The sequence below is a fragment of the Moschus berezovskii genome, chromosome 15, assembly GCF_049115385.1.
Source record: "Moschus berezovskii isolate FMDL1 chromosome 15, NW_MosBer_1.0, whole genome shotgun sequence".
NCBI lineage: Eukaryota > Metazoa > Chordata > Mammalia > Artiodactyla > Moschidae > Moschus > Moschus berezovskii.
In genome coordinates, this window is record NC_142474.1 from 53,655,236 (window position 1) to 53,676,476 (window position 21,241).

The 21,241-nt window shown below is 43.5% G+C and overlaps 1 protein-coding gene across 2 annotated transcripts in view; it reads left to right on the top strand.

Annotated features, from left to right (window-relative positions):
• RSU1 (Ras suppressor protein 1) overlaps positions 1-16,517 on the top strand; it is a 199,098-nt gene extending 182,581 nt beyond the window's left edge. For both annotated transcript variants that reach the window (XM_055429360.2, XM_055429353.2), the window contains one exon: positions 15,945-16,517. In XM_055429360.2, coding sequence (XP_055285335.1) covers positions 15,945-16,047 — 103 coding nt within the window. In that variant the 3' untranslated portion in view covers positions 16,048-16,517. The remainder of the gene's footprint in view (positions 1-15,944) is intronic.
• The last annotated feature ends 4,724 nt before the right edge of the window (positions 16,518-21,241 follow it).

Consider the following 21,241-nt stretch of genomic DNA (forward strand, 5'->3'; position numbering starts at 1 on the left):
CTTTTCTAATATTTGAAGCAACTATTGAGTATGTGTTCCCTTTGTGATCCCAAGTGTCATCTTGTGGCCACATCATGACCACACTGCTGCTGCTGCTGAGTCACTTCAGTCGTGTCCGACTCTGTGTGACCCCATAGACGGAAGCCCACCAGGCTCCCCCGTCCCTGGGATTCTCCAGGCAAGAACACTGGAGTGGTTTGCCATTTCCTTCTCCAATGTGTGAAAGTGAAGTCGCTCAGTCGTGTCCGACCCTTAGCGACCCCACGGACTACAGCCTACCAGGCTCCTCCATCCATGGGATTTTCTAGGAAAGAGTACTGGAGTGGCTTGCCATTGCCTTCTCCGGACCACACTGCACCCCACAGTAAAGCAAATATCTAAATAAAGTGAGTTCCATGATATTTGGTTTCCCAGTGCATATAAAAGTCATGTTGACATTGTAAAGTGTGTGAAAGCATTATGGTTTAAAATACACACACACACATATACACAACCCTTTATTTAAATTTGGGGGGACTTCCCTGGCAGTCTGGGCTTCCCTGGTGGCTCAGACAGTAAAGAATCCACCTGTAATGCAGGAGAGCTGGGTTCGATCCCTGAGTCAGGAAGATCCCCTGGATAAGGGAATGGCAACCCACTCCCGTATTCTTGCTTGGAGAATCCCATGGACAGAGGAACCTGGTAGTCTACCGTCCATAACTAATACTTTCACTTTTCCCAGTGGTTAGGTCTCTGCACTTCCAATGCATGGGTTGCAGGTTCAATCCCTGGTTGGGGAACTAAGATCTCACATGCCACAAAAAAACTAAAAATTAAAAAATAATGCTGTTGGGAAAATGGCACTAATAGACTTGCTGTACGTGGGGTTGCTGCAAATCTTCAATTTATAAAAAAGACAATTTCTGTGAAGCCCAGTACAGCGGGGTCTGCCTGTACCAGAAACTGACAAAAGAGCAGCACCAGGCCGGATTTTGCAGAAACCCCGGGCCTCTGGCACCTCCACCTCATGCTTCTACTTCCGCCTCACTTCCACCGTCTGTGCTTAGCACTAACACCTTCCAGGAGTGTTTGGTGGGTGTGATTCCTAGATGAAACACTTGCGATTCTTGGATGAAAAGGTCTGTTGTGACAAGCTCTTCTCTCTCCACCCACAGCCACAGTTTTGCTCTGAGACTTCAGGGCCCAATGGGGCCATCAGGCAACTAAAGCTGGAGCCCCAGGGGAGAGTCCTCGCCTCCCCCCAAATTCCCAGGACCCCCACCCAGGTTCATGGCTGATGCATGGAATTCTCCAGTAGACCATTTATAACATCCAGCAGAAGCCACTGACATCTTAATTTTTAACCTTTTTGCACCTGATGACCATAAATTTCTCTGAACTCTTAAAAATCTGATTAAAAAAAAAAAACTAGGAGGAACTGAATGACGTGTTAAATTTGCTGAGTATATCAAAACTACATTTTTTTTAATCCTCCATTCCTTTTTGGAGTATGTTTTTGCTGTAGAACTCAAAGCTCAAGGAAGATGGGGATCCAACGGCTCTTCTGTTCTTGAGCTCTCATAGATGTTTTCCTCCGTTATTCTCTTCCCCACTTGTTGGGCTACTCTAGTTTTTTATTTGTTTTCATTGGAGTATGGTTGCTTTACAACGTTGTGTTAGTTTCTACTGTACAGCAGAGTGAATCAGCTGTTCCTTTACATACATCCCTTCTTTTTTGGATTTCCTTCCCATTTAGGTCCCCACAGAGAATTGAGTAGCCTTCTCTGTGCTATACAGTAGGTTCTCACTAGTTACTTATTTTATACATAGTGTATCCAGAGTGTATATATGTCAATTCCAGTCTACCAATTTATCCTGCCCACCTTTCCCCTTGGTATCCATAGGTTTGTTCCCTACATCTGTCTCTACTGCTTTGCAAATAGATCACCTGTACCATTTTTCTAGATTCCACATATATGCGTGAATATATGTAATTTGTTTTTGTTTCTTTGCCACAAAAGCCTGGCTTCTCCTCTACTGCCAACCTCTGGCCACTAGTTAAAATCTTGCAATCAGGAATGGAAGGAAAGCACAGTTAACTTGACTTGCCATGTTCCAGGGATGGCAGGGTTGTGGCACTTCAGAGAGAGCCCAGCTTAGATGAGGGAAGAAGCGACAAGAGGCAGTGACTAGAATTGACTTGTAGCCGCTGCTTCCTGAAGTCCATCTGGAAAGAGCCTCATGGCTACATCCATCTGTAGGTAGATACATGCTTTCTGGTTTTGACTTCTAAGGTTATTATTTTTTTTTTTTTTACTCTCTTTGCTGTGTAAGTGGAACATAATCTCACAGACTATCTAGTGGACATGGAGGAGAGGCAGATAATACAGTGCTGCTTAAAATCTCAGGCGTCATGCTATAATCTAACCTGAACGTAAGAGGAACCTTGGAGGTAGGTAGGAGGTTTCATTGAATGTGATTTTTCCTAAGGGTAAATGAGTTTTAATGTAAGCAGAGTCCTATACACGTTTCTTACATACAACGTGCAGATTCCATTCAAATGCCCAGCTGTGACCAGGTTGAAGCCATTGCCCATAGGGTTTGATCTAAGTAGGTTCTGGATGCATTCTGAGTGAATGCCCAGTCGGTGTGCAAGGCGAGGGGCGGGAGGGTGGCAGTGCATGTACCAGATGGCTCCCACCCCTGTTTAAATCCAAATGCCCCATTTCCTGTCTAGGAAAGCACAGAGTACCTTAGTCAATGGCTTAATTCCAAAGCCTTCTGCCTCCTGAGTCAGTGTTATCTGCCATGCACTCTGGAACCTGTATAGACTAGCACTTGGCGATGGCTCGCTCTCCGTTGACCTGGCCTTGAGTCTCCTGCCATGTCACATCATCCGATCATCTGGGCTGAGAGGGGAGGAGGCCCTGGAAGCACACATTAATAGCCACTGGGAGGAAGAGGAGGATGAGTAACAATACGTGTAGATACGCTTTACCGTTGGTCTGTGTCTGAAAAACAAAGGCAAAGCGGAAGCGTCGCTGTTTGGACACTGGTGTTCCAGCTGCAGCGTCATTTATATCTAGACCCACAGGACAGCTGTGCAGCTCTCCATGATGTCTTTTGTTCAGGTTTAAATGAGTTAATACAGAAAATGCTGCAGAAGCTTCCTGTGGAAATGCTGGTGTATAGTGTGTGCTGCCTGCGTTTGGCTGTTACAATCACTGGCTTAATAACTTAAAAGGTCATGAACACCAAGCGTTTCCTGAAGGAACCACGTGTGGCTCGAAAAAGTCCCATCTTTCCATGATAATAGAAATTCATTCTGATGTTTAATTTGTCCGAAGGAAATGAAGAAATCCCCAGTGTTTTTATAATGTTCATTTTGACTTAATTCTCTGTGTTAAGCTATTCCTGTACTCAGCTAGTTCTTGCTAATATCAAATGATGGTTAATATTCAATAAAACCTACTGTGCTGTAAAGGAGTTGAATGAAAACCCCTGGTCACACAGTATTTTGAGAGGGGCCCTCTAGGACTTCCCTTGTGGTCCAGTGGTTAAGACTTCACCTTCCAATGCAGGGGCTGCGCAGGTTCAATCCCTGGTTGGGTAGCTAAGATCCCATATGCCTCATGGCCAAAAAAACAGGACATAAACAACAGAAGCAGTGTTACAACAATTCAATAAAGGCTTTAAAAATGGGCCACAGCGAAAAAAAAAGCTTTTACAAATTTTTTAAAAAAGAGAATCTCCACAAGAGAAGAATGGACGGCTGCCAAGCAGCTTCACAAGATGGCACCACAATGCATTTACTGCACCTCCACTCACCTCTCCAAGCCTCAGAAACCCTACAGAGACCGGGGAAAACAACAGAAGAAACTTATGTAGGGGCCCAGAATTTTGTAACAGAGGAAAACTGCCCCTGAAGACTAAAAGACTTGCCTTGGCATACACAGCACATATTATCTCAGTGAACATCTCTGTGTGGGAAACATGTCTGTCATCACTTGATAAGTATGGAATTAAGGAATGAATCTGGAAATGTTCCTCAGCTAAGATACTCTTTCGGGGCAGAACTGATGATCCTACCTGCATGGCAGCAAAGGAGACACAGACATAAATGACAAATTTGTGGACACAGGAGGGGAAGGAGAGGGGGGATGATTTGAGAGAACAGCATTGACACATACACATTGCCATATGTAAAACATATAGCCAGTGGGAGTCTGCTGTGTGATGCAGGGACCTCAAAGCTGGTGCTCTGTGACAACCTTAGAGGAGCGGGATGGGGAGGGAGGGGGGCTTAAGAGGGAGGGGACATACATATATCTATGGCGTTCCATATTGTCGTATGGCAGAAACCATCACAGTATTATGAAGTAATTATCCTACAATTAAGAATATTTTTTAAAAAATATATTCTTTCAGTCCACCAATAGATGTTTATTTGGTGACTAGTGTGTGGCCAACACTGGAGAAACAAAAGGATTAAGACAGCTCCTGCCTCAGAGGCACTAATGATCCGGCTGGTAAGAGACTCAGGTAGTTGGATATTTCAGTACATTCGAGGAAGTGCAGTGATGTGTGCTTTCAGTCAATCAGCGGACAATCATTGTGTGTCCATGGTGCACCGATCAGAGGGGATACTAATGAAGGCAGAATTCCTGTCCTCTTGGAGGCAATCTTCCATTAAAGGAGGTGGCAAACAAATCAGTTAATGATAATCATAATTATATTGTGACTGTGGTGTGAAGGAAACGAATGTGGTTAAAGAGAGAGAATGCGGGCAAAAAAAGTCTTAGGAACTCACGTTTGAAGTAGATCAGAGTGATGTGTCATTCAGGGCTCAGTGTTCCTTGGAATGCAACTAACACAAAGTGTCAGAAGAAATTTATATTACTGATAATCCAGCAGAACGGTAAGTAGGTTTTTTAAGGCATGGCATGAGCAAGGGCTCAATGTCTCTGGACTCCATTTCCCTCCATCTTTCAGTTCTGCTTTGCCTGCTGGTTTCTTTACCAGGCAAGCTCTCTTCTCACATGCCACCATGGCCAGCAGCAGATCTAGGCTCCTAATTTAACTCAAAAGAAAGGGCTCTTCTTTCCAATAGCTCGAGCTAAGATCTTGGGTCTTTCTGTGGTTGGCACAGGTTGGCCACAGCCTCATGTCCAAACCAGCATCTGCACCCAGAGTGAAGGGAGAGGGTTGAGACTGAATTGACACCTAAGTTATTGAAGTTCTCTGTGTCCTTTCCCTAGCCTGTACAATAGGGACGGTACGAGTGCCGATCTTAGGGGGACTTGCGTCTACCCCACTGCTGGAGTTGCTGATGGATACCACCGCTCTTCTGATGCACAGGGTCTCTCTCCAGCTTTGTTCATTCCTTTGGCTGGCTTCTAATCAAATCTTGCTGGCCTGATTTGTGCTGGTGTTACTTGGGGAGACTTTCTGAGTTCCTGCTTTGGTTCCTTTGTGTTGACGTGATCATTTAACACATAGAGGGCAACCTTTCTGCCTTTAAGTTTTGGGGTCATACCTCATTCTTGCACCGACTCTCATATCTCGCCAGCCAACTCTGTATTGACTGGACATGAAATTTAAAATGGGTTGTATAATGTGGACAGAAACAATAATTTGTGATTATATAGAATTAAGATCTAGCTGTCCATGTTAAGGGATCTATTAGATAATTACTGTTGAGCTTTTGAGAGCCAGATTCTAGTTAGTGAATTTTTTTTTAAATTTGTGTTGGACTGTAGTTGATTTATAGTGCTGTCTTAGTTTCAGGTGTATCGCAAGGTAAATCAGTTACACATATGCATATCAAGATCATGAATTTTAACAGTAATGTTTTCTTAGGAATAATTTTTGGTGGTATTACATGCATGTAATAGAAATAATTTCTTGGGACTTCCCTGGCAGTCCATTGTTAAAGAATTTCTATTGTAGGGGTCAGAGGTTCGATCACTGGTCAGGGAACTAAGGTCTTACATGCTATGCCACGTGGCAAAGTCAAAAAATAGAAAACAACAACAAAATAAAGAAATGCTTGTCACTTCCTTCCTTGTATCTATAAATAGGTTTGTGTACTACTAACACATAGACACCTATGCAGCCTCAACGTAACGATATTGAGAAATAATTCTTTTCATAAAAAATATTCCCCAGTACTCCAGGTCTGAAGTCTATTAAGGAAGTAGCTTGCTAAGAAAACTTACAAGAATGCTCTTCCTCCTGTTTTCCTTTGTTTTTTAGTTTATTCTGGAAATTGCAACATTTAGCACTTTGCAGTTTAATTTAAAAGGATTACCTATTCTCTTAAATGCTTAAGCAGGGAAGCAAGTTGCAGTTATTGATTTTTCTCTGCATGTATTCTGTGAAAGCTGTATTTGCTCCTTCCCCAGGGAGCCTTACCCCCCGAACTGCATGCTTGCTGGTGACAGCTCAGACCTCTGATACATAACCAAAGACCTTGCCTAATATCCTGGCAACTGCTTGGGGAATTTTTATTAAGTAAAAGCATCATTAGAGTAGACAGGATGATGAAGTTTAATGAGCATCTTTTGTGCATGAGATTGTTAGTTTTGTTCTGCCAGAATCCTCATTTCTCTCCTCCAGTGGGGCAGATAGTTAGTCTAGAATGGATGGGGTATTTTTAAAATCTGCCTTACATTTTGTATTTTTTTGTGTGGTTTAATATCTGTCCTAAGCCAGCTACAGATTCTTCTTGGCTGTTTATGCAGATGCTGTTTGCACACATGTATGTTGATAATTTTTTTTTACACTGTGTGTTGGGGGCAGAGAGCAGTGAGGGTTATAATGGAGAATGTAAATGGTGCTCGTGAATTTCATGGAACCATCTCTTGGAGGTTTGATCTCAAAAAATCATTGCCTTTTGAATTAATGAGACTTCTCATGGGAATATGGTAACTGTTCCCTTTTTTTCTTTAAGACTCAGCAATTTAAGTGCTAAGATTCTGTCACCAACCCCTCAGAAGCTGCTAGATAGGATAAATAAAGATATGGCAAATGCTTATTAATAATCTGGGCTTCACACTTTGTCCACAGATTTATTTGCAGAGATTTTAAATTTAGCGTCCTACCATAAGATTACAGATTAGACAGAAAATGATTTCTCTCCATTATTGTCACTGGCCATATCCTGAGATTTTTCAAATTGGTTCTTTTCTTGGTCTGTATAAGGACTTTCCATGGAAACACCCAAAACAACAGGAGGGAGGCATATGACAGGAGCAAATGACTTAAGCACAGCATATTGTACCTCTCATATACCTGGCATTCTGAAACATAATATTTACACAGCACACAATGTGCTTCCAGCAGTGCCTTGCGTATGTAGAATACAAAAGAAGTGAAGTCTGCTGTCCCCACCCTTGAGAAATTGGTAGGCTGATGAAGAGGACAAAACTGAGAAATCCAGAAAGATGGTGGTGGTGATGGTTGGTGGTTTAGTTGCTAAGTCATGTCCAACTCTTGCAACCCCACTGACTGCAGTCCACCAGGCTCCTTTGTCCATGAGATTTCCCAGGCGAGAATACTGGAGTGGGTTGCCATTCCCTTCTTCAGGGACTCTTTCTGACCCAGGGATCAAAGCCATGTCTCTTGCATTGCAGACAGAGTCTTTATACTGAGCCACCAGGAAAGCCCATATACTTAATGCCTGGAGAATTTGAACTTTGGAGTCATTACCTGGGGGTGATCTGAACCTTTTTCTAATTCTAAGTTTCCTCGTTTGGAAAATGAAAATAATGAAAGCCCCTTCTTTCTTGGATAGTTGTGGTAGTGAACGCTGACTGCATGGTAACCATATTTACCATGTGTCCTGATCAAGGCACTCTACTACTACTTGGAAATAGCAGCCGAGAGCAGAAATTACTTTGTCTATTCTGAAGGACTTAGTGATGAAATCTCAATAAGCACCACAGTATTTTGTGAAGGCAGAAATTGGACAGGGAGCAGAGCAGAGAAAGCTGTGAAAAGCCTGAGTATGTGGATGAGATCTGAGTTGTGGAAAGGATGGGGGCAGGCATTCCAGGCAGTAGTAACACAAATCAGCCAAAAACTGAGACCAGAAGGAATCCTGGCTGACAATGGCCTTAGATGGGTTTAGCACTCAAAATTTTTTTCAAATCACCTGCAAGGTGTAGGCAGTATGCCCATATTCCCAGTTTTCAATAAACAGAGATTCCAGAATGATATCAGACTCTAAGGTTACTGAGCTAATAGGTGGCAGAGCTAACACTCAGCCTACCTTTCCTTCACTCTACATTGCTTTCCTCCAGACCAGCGTTTCTGTATTTGGTCTGTTAGTGAACAGAGAGGTGAAATTTGGCTGGGTAGGCTTTACATGGCATGTTCAGTGGATATTCTGTCACATACCGGGTTGGGTACTTGATCCCATGGGTAGTGGATGCTGCTTTCTATGCATAAACCAAGAAGAGAGAATTTTGTCAGTTGTGTGTAGGACACATTGAAGGAAGGAAGGAATTGTTATCAAGGAGATCAGGAAGGGGGAATTCTCTGGTGGTCCAGTGATTGGGACTTGGTGTTTTCACTGCGGGGACCTGGGTTCGATCTCAGGTTGGGGATCTGAGATCCCATAAGTTGCACAGCACGGCCAAAAAAATGGAGACCAAGAAAGAACCTGTTAACAGTAATCTAATGGCCATATTTTAGGGTAGAAGAAAAAGAGAATGAATAAAATCATAGGATGATAGAAATAATAATAAGTACCATAAAGCATCTTATTAATCCATTCAGTCATGAACCTTTTGAGAAGCTGATGAAAGCTCTGTTCACTTTTCAGCTGAAAAAAGGCGCATATAGCTTTGCTTGGAGCTTCAGATCCTCCCTTGCCATAGACTGAGAATTTCTATGATAGAGGAGGATGTAATCAAACTTGATTAATAAGGTGACTGAAAAAAGAGCCAGGTGCCAGAATGACTTCATCATTTTGATCCTGGAGGTCCAGAGACATTACAGGGACGTTGAGGAATTGGGGTAGGGAACTGTTGTGTGCATTTGGTGGGTTTAATGGTTCAGGGTACAAGTGGGAGTTTTGGTGTAGTAGGGGTTGAAGATGCCAGTGACTTGGAGCTCATACTCAGAGATACTCATTGAAGCTACAAAATCAGATGATTGGTTTAGGGAAGAGAATGCAATGAGCTAAAAGCAAAAACATAAGGACTATAGAATTGTCCGGGGGAAAATTAAGAATAAGGATAGTGCATTGGAGCCAGGGGAGGAGACTTTTCAAGAAGGAAAAATGAGGTCCCCGGTGTTGTTCATTGCTGAAATCATGAAGGGATGTGAGGGTCTGCACGAGACTCTTGGTTTGAACAGAAACAGTAAAACTCAAATGATTTTTTTTTTCTGCAAAATGAAATGCCCATGTTAATAAATGTACCCACCAATAATAGAAGAGCATGCATATCATACTACTACTCAATATAATGTTTGCTGAGAAATAAATGTATTTTCATTCCCGTGGGGTGGAATTGTTTGCTGTGCTGTCTTAGATGTCACCAGACAGGGGTGTTGAGTTGTGTGGAGTTTCTGGAGCCAGTGTGCAGACAACTTTAACACGATGCCTCTCAAGTGACCAGACTGGTGACCTCTACTGTTCATGGCATCATTTCATGATGAATCCTCCAGAACTGATCTTTGGCTGGGATTCTGAAGACAACTGCTCTGGTCAGGGTCCGCTCCCACAGGGACCAGACGAGAGCCCTCGTGAGCTAAGTGATGCTGCCTTGTTCACCACCCACAGCACAGGTCATCCATAGGCATCTCGCCTTTGAGGATTCTCTTCACTGTCAGAAGTCTGTTCATCAGACTCCTGAGCATAATTCATTCTTTCCTGTCACTTCAGCTGGTTCTCTGTTGATTTTTCTCCTTCCATGAACAGCTCCCAGTCATCCTTTGTAGACCTCAGCTTTCAGAGGAGAGCAGAGTTTCCAAGACTCTGCCACAGGTTCACTCCATATTCTGAATTGATCACTTCACCCACTGGTGACTGCAGCCCCATCTGTGACAGGGAGCCAGGCTTCCTTGTCAGTGCTCTCACACTAGCATGACCAGATTTCACTGCCCCCAGAAACCTTCCCAAGGTAGAATCTGCCCCCCAAGCTCACGATGGCAAAGCTGAACTCCTGGCTGTGCTCAGAGGCAGTGTCTGGGAAGCAGGAGGAATTGGCCGGCTTAGCCTAGGTCTTAGGCCTTCATGAGAGGTTAAAGGTGACAGCTATTGCTCTGGAACACTTGTTCTGTGCCTGCACACAAGACCCTGTCCACGTCTGATTCAATCTCCCCCCACAAGCCCTTCAAGGTAGCAGTTTTCATCATCTTGCAGATGAAGACATCAGACTGTGGCAAGTTAGTCACCTGCTCAATATCACACATTCTTTGGAGTAAACAGGGTTCAGGAATGCAGATGCTTGAAGCCCCAGGACTGTTCTCCAGAATCCCCCATGCAGTGAGTCAGGGCTCTTGTAGGACCAGAGGATGGGTACCACCTGAGCAGGTCACTGAGGGGACGTGCTCATCAGGAAGCGTCTTGTGCCAGGATCCAAGGGTTAGTTGAAATCTTCGAAGGCCAAGGAGGTGGAAGTTGCGTGATGAGAGGAGAGTGTGGAATGGTCGGGAGGACGGAAACCCGTCCTGAAGGCTGCAGGTTGCATAGATCGGTCCTGCTTTCACTTCCTGTATTTAATGATGCTGCGAGGGAGACTGTCCCTCCCAAGTGAGCTCATTCCCAGAGGAGCAAACAGTTCATCCGTTAGCATGCCTTTCATATCCAAGCAAATCAACCCCAAACCCCAGTCCTAACCACCTCTCTTCTCTAACTCTGATGCACCAAGCCAATATTCCCCGTGATCCAGGTACTGGGCAACTGGAGATCACTTCTTTAGCTCTAGGCTCTGAGATTTTAATGAAATTATTCACCTCCCCCGTTTCAGCCATTCCTTCCTGTGAAACCACCCATAAAGACTCTGGGCTTTGCTCCCCCCTGGGCTCCTCTGCCTCCCAATCAACCCTGTGCTTCCCCAGTGGCCCTGCACATAACTGCATGTGATACAACTCCTTTCAAAGGCATAGATCTGTCCATCTTGTCACTGTCACCTCTGTAAATTAAATTCTGGATGCATTTCAAACATGGACCCTGACTATCAGCTTCAGCGCATAGAGGGAGCCGGGCCCATCCTGTCTCACTGTAGCAGAGAGCGGATAGTTGGCCTGCACACCTCCTCCTCCTCTAGAGACAGCACCCATTTTCCCTTGGAGACTCTCCTTCTGTGGCCTTTCTGCAACTTAGTTTTTAACTTTCCTTTCTTGTCAGTGAGTTGCTACCCCAGAAGAAAATTTCTCCTGCTAAAACTAAGTAAAATCCCTCACAGACAGCCCCAGAGAGATTCAGGTACTATATTGGTTCCCTGTTACTGCTGATAACAAATTAAGATGATCTCAGTGGCCAAAAAGGGCTTCCCTGGTGACTCAGTGGTAAAGAGTCCACCTACTAACACAGGAGGCGCGGGTTCGATCCCTGGATCGGGAAGATCCCCTGGAGGAGGAAATGGCAACCTACTCCAGTGTTCTTGCCCGGGAAATTTCATAGACAGAGGAGCCTGGCAGGCTGCAGTACATGGGGTTGCAAAAGAGTCAGACATGACTTAGCCACTAAACATCAACACCACTCTAGTAGCCAAAAACAGAACAAATATATTCTCTCACAGTTCTGGGAGTCAGAAGTCTGAAATTTAGGTGTCAGCAGGGTTTCATCTTTTGGAAGCTCTAGGCAAGAATGTGTTTCCTTGCCTTTCTAGGGTCTAGAGCCTGCCTGCAGTCCTCAAATGGCAGTCCCTTCCTCCATCATCATAGTCAGCATCTGAGCATCTCTGACTCTGGCCCTCCAGCACCCCCATCTCCCCTCTTAAGAGGACCCCAAGGTCTCTGGGATCAGGATGTGGACATTTTGAGGAGTGGCCCCCTACACTTACTGAATGGAGGCCCCAGGGCTAATATTAATAGCTGAGGGAATGCAAGACTTGGGACCCCGAGATGCTCATCCTTCCTGCCTGGCCAGAGCCATATCTCCAGGTGGGAATGATTGCTCTGATGGATCCAGTCTACAGATGAGAGTGAAACGTGGCTGTCGTCTGGCACACAGCTGGAGGAGTGAGAGGATCCTGCAGGGCAGGGCAGAGTCATCCGCTGGTGACTCATGGAGGAAGTGGGACAGTGCCTTTAGCCTGAGTCACTTTCTTCAAAGAGGATCCTAACCTTTCTTCCATATATGCTTGGAGATTTGGTGTTGGTAGAAAATACCATGTTATTTTTCAGAGAAAAAAACCCTAGAGAAGTAATCATATAATTATCTTTATTTAATCACCCTAACCCCATGTCACGCCCTGGTGCCCAGCTTACCTCAGCATTATGGCCACCCTGTGAGAAAACAACATCATTTTTTATTTAACAGATGAAGAAACGAAGGCACAGTGGGGATGAGGCTTGTTAATCATGTGCCTAGAACTGATGGCTCATAAGTGGCAAATTGAGACTTTTCAGTCTCCCTTCCGACCCTTTGTAGTGAGTGGCTTGCTGTGTAGCCCCAGGAAGGCCAGGCACGCAGTGGGGTCTGAGTCTAAAAAGGCAGGCGATGAAAGGTTGAAACATTCTAATTCCTTGCTAAATAGAGAAGCCTTGCTGAGCCCCAAGCAGCTTTGGCACACCTGCTGAAATGACTTTGCTTCATGACCGCTGTCAGGGCCTGGCAACACTGCCACTCCTTCCAGGAAGCCTTCCGTGCCTGCGTGTTCAGGATGTGGTGCATAGCAAGCCCTCATTGAGTCTTTGATCTCATCTCCCTCCTCTGACCTCTTTATTTCTGTTGGTACCACTTTCCCTGCCCCTGAGTCGTACCAGGTTTCCAAGTTCACGAACGAGGGAGTTGTGTATCTACAGATTTTTGTGATCCTTAAAGTTGGATGTTATCTGCGAGCAAGAGTGAGTATAGGGATAAGAGTTTGGAAAGTAAAGGAGAGACCCTGAAGCTGTGAGAAAGCGATTACAGTGGAAGATGCTGAGACCATAGATGCTTTTGTGGATGCTCAGAACAGTCAGACCTTGGCTTCTGTGCCGGGTGGGAGGAGCTTGGAGACCAGAGCCCCGCCCCACCCCCAGGCCCCCTTGGCACTTCCCGCTGTAGCACTAAGCTGCTGATCTTTAGGAAAGCAGCATCCTGGGAGGAGGAGGAGAGGGGCAGACACTATGGGAGGATCAGCTTGTCTGATATGGGTGAAGAAGGTAACACAGCTCTCCTATGGCTCAGTTTGCTCTCCCTGTTCTGGTGCATCCAGGAGAGATGCTGGCAGGGTGGGGGAAGGGGTGCACAGGTGGAACCCCCTAGAAAATGCAAGACCATCTTTCCACCTCAAGGTCCTTAACCTCATTTCCTCTGCAGAGTCCCTTTGGTCATGTAAGGTGACAACAGCAAGTTCTGGGGAATTAGGACAGGGACATCACTGGGAGTCAGAGAAGGCAATGGCAACCCACTCCAGTACTCTTGCCTGGAAGATCCCATGGACGGAGGAGCCTGGTAGGCTGCAGTTTATGGGGTCGCTAAGAGTCAGACACAATTGAGCGACTTCATTTTCACTTTTCGCTTTCATGCACTGGGGAAGGAAATGGCAACCCACTCCAGTGTTCTTGCCTGGAGAATCCCAGGGACGGGGGAGCCTGGTGGGCTGCCGTCTGTGGGGTTGCACAGAGTCGGACACGACTGAAGTGACTTAGCAGCAGCAACAGCAGCAGCAGCAGCATTGGGAGTGGGACTGGTAACAGTGGTAAAGTCGGATTGGCTGACCCTTCCTTTCTGCCTGAACCAATGTTTCTTTGCCTGGATCCAGAACTACCAGGTGTCTACAGCATAGACTTTGAGGGGAACCAGCTTCTCCTTTTAAAGTGTAGGGGTAATGCATGTATGTGGAATCTAAAAAAATAGTACAAATGAGCCTATTTGCACAGCAGAAATAGAGACACAGACGCAGTGAGCAAACGTGCGGACCACATGGGGCAGGGAGGGTGGGGTGAACTGGGAGATTGGGATTGACATACACTACCACGTGTCAGATAGATGGCTAGTGGGAACCTGCTGTATAACACAGGGAGCTCTGCTCAGTGCGCTGTGGCGACCTAGATCGGAAAGAAATCCAAGAGAGGGGACGTATGTATGTGGAGCTGATTCACTTTGCTGCACAGTAAAAACTAATGCAGTATGTAAAGCAGTGATACTCCCGTTTTCTTAAACAGTGTAGGGAGGGGGCATGTGTAGGTTTAAAGATCCATTTTCTTGGATGGAAGGTTCTCTTGGGGATGTTTCTGCTATGGACGCTGGGCAGGACTGGGCCTGCCTCTCCATCCAGTTAGACTCCATTCCGAAGTCTTCTATCTGCAGTCTCCGACCTTTCTGGCACCAGGGGTTGGTTTCGTGGAAGACAGTTTTTGCACGGACAGTGGGGTGAGGGGAATGGTGGTTGGTAGATGATGCAAGCATGTTATGTTTATGGTACACATTATTATTACTATATCCGCTCCATCTCAGATCATCAGATGTGAGATCCAAGAGGTTGGGCACCCCTGCTCTAAGGGAACTTCTCCAGGAGTTAAATGCTAGCTTACAGGCTCTGATGTGATGTGTCGAGGACATGTGGTTCCTCCTTGATGCTCCCCTTTACCTGGAGAATGTTCCCAGCACCTGGCTGGACTTAACATTCTTCAGCTTGTAAGTCTGTCTGCTGCCATACTCCACATTCTAAACTTTTGGTAACAGAGACCCAAGTTCATGACCACTGTTGGTAGATCCTGCTTCTGAGGAGATGCTTGGAAGCCTCCGGAGAAGCAGACTACAGTGTGACCTGTCAAAACCCAAAGTCCAACTTGCCCTAAGCGCCCCGTCAACTGGACAACTCCAGGCACCAGGTCTGTCCCTCAGCTCATCAACCTCAGCATCGGTGTCATCGGGAGCATGAGTGTACGCCAAGTTCAGGAGAGGGTGTCGATTACCCACATGGATCCTAGAGGATGGGGTGCCTTGTACAGGACGGTCAGTGTTTGTGTCCACCCTGTTCAGTGTGGGGTCAGGTATTGCCTCTCTTAGGGAAGCACTGATACACCCACTGGCCTCTCCGGGGGACACAATTATAGCAACAAGGGGAGTTAAGGTTGAGCTGTTTTCACTTTCAGGTGGCTTTTAATTTAGTTTAATCAGAATGACTCATAAATTACTGATTAATTACTATCTGCTATCAGGTTCAGTCCCCTCAGCCACAGAGCCAGCTCTGCTCCGCGATGGATGCCGTGGCTGTGATTGTAGGGTACTTCGTCAACATTTAATCAGTGGTGCTTATTAATGTGACATTGATGGGTGGTCGCCACCCCAGTGCCATCCATCACGGGTGAGCAGCTAGCACAGGCTCGGACACCATCGCTCTCTGTCGCATCACCCAGCCCCGGGGCTCTTGGGCCGGCATGCTGCTCACTTTGCACTAAGGGGACACTCTGTCCTTTCATTTCAACCAAGTTTTGGTCACTGTCGGTTCCAACACTCACGAACTGTGGCGCTTCAGTCTGGATCGGCCAAGCTGAGCCTCACGTTTTTCCTAGTTCTGGTCTCTCTTCCTTAGCCCAGAGAGTGTATGATTCCAAGAGACTGGTCCAGAATTAGACTTCACGGCATGGTGGAGTGAGTAAGAGAGAGAGAGTGTGTGTGTGCGTATGCACATGTGTAAATCCAGCATATGACCCAGAGGAAACAAAAATGCCCTTGTGGTGTTCATAGCCTCCCTCAGTATGCCTGGAGATGAATCTGTTGATGCAAACTCTGCCAGTAGAAGCGTATCTTGTGTTCACAAGGTGGATCTCACAGTTTCCCTTCTCTCTCTTTTCAGCCTCTACGGCAGACACATGCAGGCAAACCCAGAACCGCCAAAGAAAAATAATGACAAATCGAAAAAGATCAGCCGGAAACCCCTGGCAGCCAAGAATAAATAAGGGTCGGCCTGAGCTGGACATCTGGTCACTTCTATCACCATTACTTCTGTTCTCTCTTTTCTGTCTCACAAATGAATACTCTCTGTGTGTGTGTCTGTTTTGTTTTTCTCTTTCTAATGCTTACCACCTTACCTTAAATTCTTTCGGTAGGTGGTGGATTTTTTATAAGTTCTTCTAACCATTTCCATTTGTTTTCTTAAAATTGCCGAAGGCTGGAAACCAAGCCTTAATTCAGCTGCAAGTTCCATACAAGGCACAGCTTTCAACTTCTTGAATAGATGTTCACAGAGCTGCTTATTATGAAAAGAATAATTAAAATCATGTAATCATTTAAATGTCACACTTAACACTGTTCACCCTTCTGTTAGTTCACACAACTCATTATTTTTGCTTTGTTCAAAGTTTTCCTTCACCACTGAGATATTATGTCAAGTTACAAGTGATTTTAATAAAATCTTAAATTTGTGTCACATGTTGTTTCTTGAATTAAAAACAAAAAATGAATCTTGGGGTGTACCTGTTCTTGTTGACTTTTACCCCACAATGATCTTGTCCAATTTATTGGTCATCGATGATAAATTCTGAAACTTTCTGTGAAAGAAATGCAGAATTAAGTGAGTTGGTTTCTTCTCACATTGATATGTCAGGTTTTTTTTTTTCTTTCTCTTTGAAGACTGTTTCTAAATTAGGAAGAAGCAGAAAAACAAATCTCTAGAAAATTTTGCCAAAGGATTTTGGAAAGCAGCATTTCTAAGCTGAAGGAATGGTGACTTCTGCCAGTGGCTGGTCGACAAGAGCTGTGAAACGGAGAGAGAAAAATACTTGTCTGTTTCTTGTCACTGCAGAAAATCTGCTCATATGAGAGCATCCTTCTAAGTGACTGATGATGCCAAAGAAGTCGTGTAAATGTGCACACTCAATACCACTCCCAGAGTAGAAACTGCAGCGGCAAAATCATTCAACAAATCATTGTTTAACATCTGTGATAGGCAGCTTTGTTTTTACCTACAGTTGCTACGTATGTCAATGGAAACAAATCCAAGGAGAACGTTTGTGCTAAAAAGACTGCCACCCCTGAAATGTCTCCAAAGGCATGTGAAGATGTAGCATTCTCTCGGGTGGATTGTCTGTATCTGCCCCTGCATCCTCTTCTCTCCCTTTTACAGTTGAAACCCTGAGACCAGGACCCCTGGAACACAGAAAAACCCAACCAAAAATCCTGAGATGGACTTTGCATTTGAGTCAGAGAGGTCACTGCTGAAGGGCTATATACTTCTTGCTTCAGGATAACTTCCTGAGAAAACATTCGCCGTGGGAAGAGGAATCCCCAGCTGCCATCACCTGTTTGGAAATGTGGTTGATATAATTTTGCTAGGTACCATCTTGCCTCAGTCTGAATTTTCTGATTGATTTTTTTTTTTTAGCTCTTGAAATTACAGGGAAAAAAACAATACCTCTACTATTGTTGATTGGAAAGACTTCATCTAAAATTAGCAACAAAGCCTTAGTAAAAACTGTCACAGTATAGTCTTCAATAATTTTTTTAAAAAGATGAACTCTAGATGGATATATGAGCAATACACATAAATTCACAAAGAGAAAATAATCTTTAAGAAACATGGGGGGAAAAACGTCTAGACTCACTAGTAATCCAAAAAATACAAACCAAAGCAAAAATAAGACATGCGTAACAATGAGAAATGTACATATATTTTTTAAGGTAATATTAAGTGCTGGAGGAGTAGTAGGAGATAAACATTCTTTATACACTGCTCTTGGGAATATAAATTTCTTTCCAGAAGGTGGTAGAAATCTGAAAATAAGTAGCAAAACTTAAGAATTGTGTCCTCTGGCCCAGTACTTTCATTTCTAGGAACTTATCCTGAGGAAATGGTCAGAGTTGCACACACAGAGCTCTGTTTGAAAAATGCTTCTATAGGTTTATAGACACAGTGGAAATGTGGTAAAAAGCTAAATGCCCACCCATGGAAGGAGAGTTAATTGTGTATTTACATGGTGAACTTTTATGAAGATATTAAAAATCATTGAACAATATTGAGGGGCAAAGGGAGATAATAATATTATCCAGCTGAGTAAGAAACAAAAAAAAAAGACTTAAACTATAGAAGTGTGGTTCCAATTGTGGGATAAAAGGAAATGTGTTTATGATGTGTATGTACAGAAAAATTAAATGGAAATGGACTGGAATTTTATGGCTGATAAATTATTTCTATGGTAGATTAAAATGTTTTAAATTATCTTTTATATTTATTCTGTACTTTAAGTTCTCTAATAATCCTGTGTATTTTTATAATCAGAAAATATTAAATGAGTATCTTTTCAAAATAGAATTGGTTTATTATGTAACCCAGAAAATGTGATCATATGTTTAAGTACAAAGCATACTATAAAATCTCAAGTTGGCTTTCTGATTTTTTCTTTTTATTCATCATCAAAGTGCATTTTTACATCTTCTGCAGTTTTTTTTGGTTACTCAGTAAGTGGATTAATGAAATACAGTTCAAAGGTTGCACTTCATTCTCCCAGTTTTATTGTGACACATTTGCCAAACACTGTGTAACTTTAAGGTTCACATTATAAATGAATTGACTTATGTATATGGTGTAATGATGAGTACAGTAATTTTAGTTAACATCTATCATCTCGTATTCAGTTCAGTTCAGTCGCTCAGTCGTATCTGACTCTTTGCTACCCTATGAATCACAGCACGCCAGGCCTCCCTGTCCATCACCAACTCCCGGAGTTCAATCAAACTCATGTTCATCGAGTCAGTGATGCCATCCAGCCATCTCATTCTATACACCCCAAAAAGAAAAATAGTTTATTTCTTTGTATTGAGAACTCTGCTCTCTTGACAACTTTTAAATATACAATCCAGCAGTATTACGTGATATCCATAGTACTTATTTACAACTGGCAGTTTATACCTTTTGACCATTGTCATCTAATTCTTCCACCCTCTCTCCCCACCTCTGGTAACTGCAAACCTGATCTCTTTTCCTATCATTTTATTTTGATTTGGTTTTAATTTTTAGAATCCACAAGTGAGATCATACAGTATTTGTCTGACTTAACTCACTTTGCATAATATCCTCAAGGTCCATCCATGTTGCCGCAAATGGCAGGATTTCCTTCTTTTTATGGCAAACCATATTCCATTTATAGCACACAATTTCTTTATCCAGTCATCCGTCGATGGACACTGATGTCATTTCCGTGTCTTAGGTATTATGAGTAATGCAGCTATGGACGTGGGGGTGCAGATATCTCTCTGACATAGTATTTTCATCTTTTGGATATATTCCCAGAAGTGGAATTGCTGGATCATATGGTAGTTCTATGTTTAATTTTTGTGGAACTTCTTTAGTGTTATCCATAGTAGCTGCACCAATTAAGAGTCCCACAAACAGTACACCAGGGTTCCCTTTTCTCCATATCCTCTCCAGCACTTTTTCCCTTGTCTTTTTGATGATAGGCTTTCTCACCAATGTGAGCTGATCTTGATTTTGATTTGCATTTCCCTGAGGAAAATATTGAGTACATTTTCATATACCTGTTGGTCCTTCATCTATCTTCTCTGAAAAAATGTCTATTCAGGTGTTTTGTCAGTTGTTTAATTGAATGATTTATTGCTATTGAGTTGTGTGATTATATCTTTTGGATATTAATCCCTTATCATACAAATGGGTTGCATTTTTCCCCCATTCCATTGGTTGCCTTTCCACTTTGTTGATGGTTTCCTTTGCTGTGCAGAAGCTTTTAAGTTTGAGGTAGTGACACTTGTTTATTTTGTTGCTTGTGCTTTAGTTGTTATTATCTTAAAAATTATTGTGACGATCTTTATCATAGAGCTATTTTTCAGTGGTTTTTTTCTAGAAGTTTTACAGTTTCTGTTCTCATATTTAAGTTTATACATTTTGAGTTAAATTTTGTGGGTGTTATACGTTAGGAATCAAGCTTCATTTACATGTGAATATCAGTTTTCCCAGCACCATTCATTGAAGAGACTGTCTTTTCTTCACTGAGTATTCTTGGCCCTCTTGTCAAACTTTAATTGACTGTGTATGCATGGGTTTATTTCTGAACTCTTGATTTAGTCCCATTGTTCAGTGTGTCTGTTTTTATGCTAGTACCGTACTCTTAATTACTATGTTGCTGTTTAGTCACTAAGTCATGTTCAACTCTTTGTGACCCTATGAACTGTAGACCACCAGACTTCTCTGTCCAGGGGATTTCCCAGGCAAGAATATTACAATGGGTTGCCATTTCCTTCTCCAGGGGAGCTTCCTGACCCAGTGGTCAAACCCACGTCTCCTACATTGGCAGGCAGATTCTATACCACTGAGCCAGCAGGGAAGCCCTTTAATTACTCTCGTTTTATAATAAAAGTTGAAATCAGAAAATGTGATGCCTCCTGCTGTGTACTTCTTTCTCAGTATTGCTTTGGCAGTTTGGAGTCTTTTGTGGTTCTGTGTCAACTCTGTGATTATTTTTCTACATCTGTTTAAAAAAGTGCCTTTGGAATCTTGATATAGATTGCTTTCAGTCTATATATGGCTTTCGTTAATATGGACACTTTAATAAAATCCCATGGACAGAAGAGCCTGGTGGGCTGCAGTCCATGGAGTCGCAAAGAGTCGGGCATGAGTGAGCAACACTAACTAATATTAATCCTTCTAGTCCATTAACATGGGATACCTTTCCATTTATTTTTGTCTTCCTCAGTTTTTTTTTTTTATCAATGTCTTTTTAAGTTGTAGAGATCCTTCAGTATTTGTTATTCAGATAATTCATTATTACTATTATATAGAAATGCTTTTGATTTTTGCATGTCAGTTTTGTTTCCTGCAGCTTTACAGAACTCCTTGATTAGATCTTACATGCCCAGTGGTTGAGCCCCACAGATTCCTGGGTTACCTGTGAGGTTAGAGCAGAGTGGGAATCCCCAGGAAACCACCTACAATACAGGGAGAGTGGACATCCCCCCAGCTCTCCTTTCCCCACTGGAGAACCATAGACTCAGGGCAGAATGTGGTGCTGTGCTGACCTGGGGGAGGGACACGTGGTCAGCGTGTAGCTGCCCCTCTTGTTCTTCTAATGTGGTCTTTCAGGGCCTCTGTGATGATGAGGGTGCTTCAGCCTTACCCCTGTTTTCTTGATTTTTCTCAGCGGC